The sequence below is a fragment of the Salvelinus fontinalis genome, chromosome 6, assembly GCF_029448725.1.
Source record: "Salvelinus fontinalis isolate EN_2023a chromosome 6, ASM2944872v1, whole genome shotgun sequence".
NCBI lineage: Eukaryota > Metazoa > Chordata > Actinopteri > Salmoniformes > Salmonidae > Salvelinus > Salvelinus fontinalis.
Genome location: NC_074670.1, coordinates 21,476,201 through 21,480,959, shown reverse-complemented (window position 1 = coordinate 21,480,959; position 4,759 = coordinate 21,476,201). Strand labels below are relative to the sequence as shown.

General features: G+C 39.7%; 1 protein-coding gene across 1 annotated transcript; it reads left to right on the top strand.

Annotated features, from left to right (window-relative positions):
* The first annotated feature begins 984 nt into the window (after window positions 1-984).
* On the top strand, window positions 985-3,563 carry si:ch211-198c19.1 (uncharacterized protein LOC100151013 homolog). Its single transcript, XM_055924417.1, has 2 exons — window positions 985-1,100; window positions 1,854-3,563. The coding sequence occupies exon 2, from the start codon at window positions 1,877-1,879 to the stop codon at window positions 2,405-2,407; it is 531 nt and encodes a 176-aa protein (XP_055780392.1). The 5' UTR covers window positions 985-1,100; window positions 1,854-1,876; the 3' UTR covers window positions 2,408-3,563.
* Window positions 3,564-4,759: the final 1,196 nt, after the last annotated feature.

Below are 4,759 nucleotides of genomic sequence, written 5' to 3'. Positions count from 1 at the left end.
ATAGTGATACAAATGTCTGCAAGGAAACGGTTAGCATGCAATGGATGCTTAAAGACAGATAGGCTGACTCACCAACCCCAGTCATGTTCTCTGTCCCCAGGGGAAAGTAGAATGCTACTCTCAGCCAGGTTGTTATGTGTTATCCAGTCTCACTGTTATCCACACTAACACATTTGTTTATTTATTAATAAATAAAATGCAAATTAGGAGGCCTATTATCAAGGCAAACAAGCACAAATACAAACACGGGGCTGTAAAAAACGCGATATTCATGAAGTCAATTCTAATCCCGTAGAATGGTACTTTGCCAGTAGTGTATAATTCCTCCAGGCCTTTGAAGGTGTTAGACAAAATGGAGTATGGCACCTGGAGAATGGGAGTGATTATACAGTAACAGAATGAAATGTCACTCATGAAAACCTGTAATCCACAGAATGGCTTTTTTCATCTATTTAAATAACTGTTATGGACACAGTCATAGGCCTACAGTACTATACACACTAGGCTACTCTGTATCTACTCTTCTCTCTCTCTCTCTCTCTGCGTTAAGTTATTTCAAATAGAGAATGTTTATCAGTAGAAGGGAAAGAGGAAGTCCTGTAACGTTTGAGTAACAGTATATGCTGATATAGACAGCTGTCACAAGAGCTGACCTTGATCTATAAAACACAGCTGTTTTCTCACCTTCCTTTTTTCATTTCTTCTCTCTCATTAGACCTGGGTTCAAATGCTATTTGAAATCATTTCAAGTACTTTAGATATGCTTAATTGAACTTGCAGTGCGTAATAGAACCTAGAATAGTCACAAAAGTGCAAATCCTGTCCATCCAGCAATCCAGGCAGGCTTAAGCAAACTCTCCTAATACCTGAAATATTTCATATAGTATTTGAACCCAGGCCTGCTTCTCATGCAGTAAGCAAATGCATGCACTGTATAAAGTACATGAGCCCTCCCTCAAACACTTATGACAGAACCCGGTCTTACTCTGCTACAGTAAGGGTCAGGTGCAACACTGCAACCAACACAAACTTATACCACAGCCTTTGAGCAGAGACCTGCAAGCTAAACCTACAGACTCATCCTAAAGCGACATTGCAGGGTAAGAAGATTCTAGTGAACTTACTAGAGCAATAAGGAGATTCTAGTGAACTTACAAGAGCAATAAGGAGATTATAGTGAACTTACTAGAGCAATACGGAGATTCTAGTGAACTTACTAGAGCAATAAGGAGATTCTAGTGAACTTACTAGAGCAATAAGGAGATTCTAGTGAACTTACTAGAGCAATAAGGAGATTCTAGTGAACTTACTAGAGCAATAAAGAGATTCTAGTGAACTTACTAGAGCAATAAGGAGATTCTAGTGAACTTACTAGAGCAATAAGGAGATTCTAGTGAACTTACTAGAGCAATAAGGAGATTCTAGTGAACTTACTAGAGCAATAAGGAGATTCTAGTGAACTTACTAGAGCAATAAGGAGATTCTAGTGAACTTACTAGAGCAATAAGGAGATTCTAGTGAACATACTAGAGCAATAAGGAGATTCTAGTGAACTTACTAGAGCAATAAGGAGATTCTAGTGAACTTACTAGAGCAATAAGGAGATTCTAGTGAACTTACTAGAGCAATAAGGAGATTCTAGTGAACTTACTAGAGCAATAAGGAGATTCTAGTGAACTTACTAGAGCAATTGATACATTTTAGTGCTGGATAAAAAACAGATGGAGATTTTTTGGGAAATATCTACAGTTTTGTCGATAATCAAATGTTATCCGTTTTATATATGATAAGCACATTTTGTCACTATGTTTAGGAATAATTTATAATATTTTACATGTAATCACTTGTCATAGATAACCCTTAACTGGTGTTCAGCATGGCCAATCACACCAGCGCCCTGAGATGCATCCTGCTGCTGCTATTGGCCGTCGCTCTGGCCTCGGCTTTGAGAACATTGGACACGAATGAACAGCTGGAGAAGACCGGCTTCGGGACCCCGCCCCCTCGCCACGGCCTCAAACTACTCCTCTGGTATGTCCAGACCTGCATCGACAACAACATGGTGTCTCTCTGTGACCCCAGGGAGGGAGCATACGGGTTCCATATGTTCAAGAACTATAAACTGTTACTCCCCAAACTGAAAGACCAGAACCTGTACAACTACTACACCATTGGTAACCTCCATTCCCACGGTGCAGAGAACCTGCCCTATGAAGTGAGGCGGTACTACGACAAAGACAACCTCCTCAGCAACCAGGACAGGGTGTTGGTGAAGTACAACCAGAACAACAATCACATCGAGAAGATCTACATCTCAGAGCACTACAAGCAACGCAAGACGTACATGATTGGGCCCAATCTTCTCTCCTCTCTCAGACAGCCCAGCAGGCTTGCAATGATACGATAGTATGAATATCAAATCTGTACATTATGCTATTCACTGTTGTTTTCCTTGACACAAACTTGATGGCATTACTAAAACTGTAATATGTCAACCTGATTTTATTGCTGTTGTGTTTACTGTAACGTTCTGTTTCCTTTACAGAGACGCTAGAGAAGAAAAAAAATTACAGACAGAACATTGCGATTCTGAGTGCACTGAAATCAAGTTCATTTGTGTCTGCTATAACGCAGTCCTTGTTCAATCATTCCTACTGATGTTGATTCAACTGATGACTTACATGACTATAGAATGTGAATGTAATGCAAAAAAGGGTATATTTTTGTTGCTGTTTCCGATTGTTTCATGCTACTTCTTATACAATTTTAGAAGTGTTGATCACAGAGTGACAGTGATCTCTATGCCAGTGGCGGTCGGTGCCTTTTAAGATGAGGGAGGACGGTCATTTTTTTTATGAGCAAGACCTTATTTCTATTACAGCATATTGAACGACTGTCATTCATATTCCATTCACCCAGCTCAATGTAACATCGATAGGTTTAGGCTACTTACTACATGATACTCAAATTTTCCCTGTATCCATCATGAGGTTGCTACAACCTAGCCTATGAATGAAAGTTTACAACCTAGATGCACAGGTTCGAGAGAAATTTGAATATTCAAGGGGACAGACATTGACACATTCAATACCACCTTGCACACTCTTGCCTGCATCTAGCTGATCTAGGGTGTAATTATTAGTCCAACAGTTGCAAACAAGAGTTTCTATTGGACAAATTCAGGTATGTTTATACTCGTTGTGTTTAGTTTGCTTCCGTTTAAGAAATGTTTTCTACAGAATCGGCAGAATGAATAAACCCCTGATCACACGCAAAAGCAGTTCACTTTCATAGCACACAGATCGTTGTATAAAGATTGTTCAATAATTCCTTCTCACATCTACGCGCTCTCCTCCTCTCACCTTTTCCCTTCTCTTGCATACTTCAGTGCACAACACATCAGCTGTCTGTGACCAGGTGAAAAAACCTTTCCAAGCCAAACCTTCATATTGTAAAAGCTAACCACTACACACAGCCTACATCGTTGACACCATATTTGCTAACATCAAGTCAACACCATAGCTATAAGAACTAACGCTTTAGTAAACCCACTACAATCATGAAGTACAGTGTTGCAAGCAGTTTAGCAGTTACACTGGTAGCAATAAATGAATACAACCAAAAGCTTACCTTGACTTGTAAAAGTTCCATAGCCAGCTAGGTAACATAGCATCCTTCTCTGTTTGAGCCAAGTGTTTGAGTAGGCTAACTAGTGTCGTGTCTTTACTATCATTAAATGAAGACTTTTAGTTTTATCAAAGATTCTCTGTAATTAGTATTACACGATTAAACTGATTAATCATGTAACTGTAATTAACTAGGAAGTCGGGGCACCAAAGAAAATATTCAGATTACAAAATTATAATTTCCCAATATAACTTTTCATATATTTTATATCTGATCAATTCGTCTTCGAATTAATGAATTATTTACTTTACCTCACCTTAGTCTCATTCCAAACGTCGTAAATTGTTGGTTATCTGCATGAACCCAGTCTTCACTATGAGTCATCCATACATCAATTGTCTTAAATCATTTATTTACTAAGTAATTCACAGAAATGCATAAACAAACAGTAGATAGTTACAAGGAAATGATAACGGAGTTTCCCTAGTGGGATAAACCGGTATCGCGGCTTGGTGGACAAAAAGGTAAGTGGGGGTCAACTGAGATGAGACACTACAAAGTTGATAATTATAACAATTGAAATACTAATCCTTTGCACATGAACGCTCACTCATTCGGGAACAATTGCAATCAATATATACACTGCTCAAAAAAATAAAGGGAACACTTAAACAACACAATGTAACTCCAAGTCAATCACACTTCTGTGAAATCAAACTGTCCACTTAGGAAGCAACACTGATTGACAATAAATTTCACATGCTGTTGTGCAAATGGAATAGACAAAAGGTGGAAATTATAGGCAATTAGCAAGACACCCCCCAAAACAGGAGTGATTCTGCAGGTGGTGACCACAGACCACTTCTCAGTTCCTATGCTTCCTGGCTGATGTTTTGGTCACTTTTGAATGCTGGCGGTGCTCTCACTCTAGTGGTAGCATGAGATGGAGTCTACAACCCACACAAGTGGCTCAGGTAGTGCAGTTCATCCAGGACGGCACATCAATGCGAACTGTGGCAAAAAGGTTTGCTGTGTCTGTCAGCGTAGTGTCCAGAGCATGCAGGCGCTACCAGGAGACAGGCCAGTACATCAGGAGACGTGGAGGAGGCCGTAGGAGGGCAACAACCCAGCA

Bases quoted from the DNA above. Each gene is read 5' to 3' on its own strand.
- si:ch211-198c19.1 (XM_055924417.1), top strand. From the start codon at position 1,877: ATGGCCAATCACACCAGCGCCCTGAGATGCATCCTGCTGCTGCTATTG.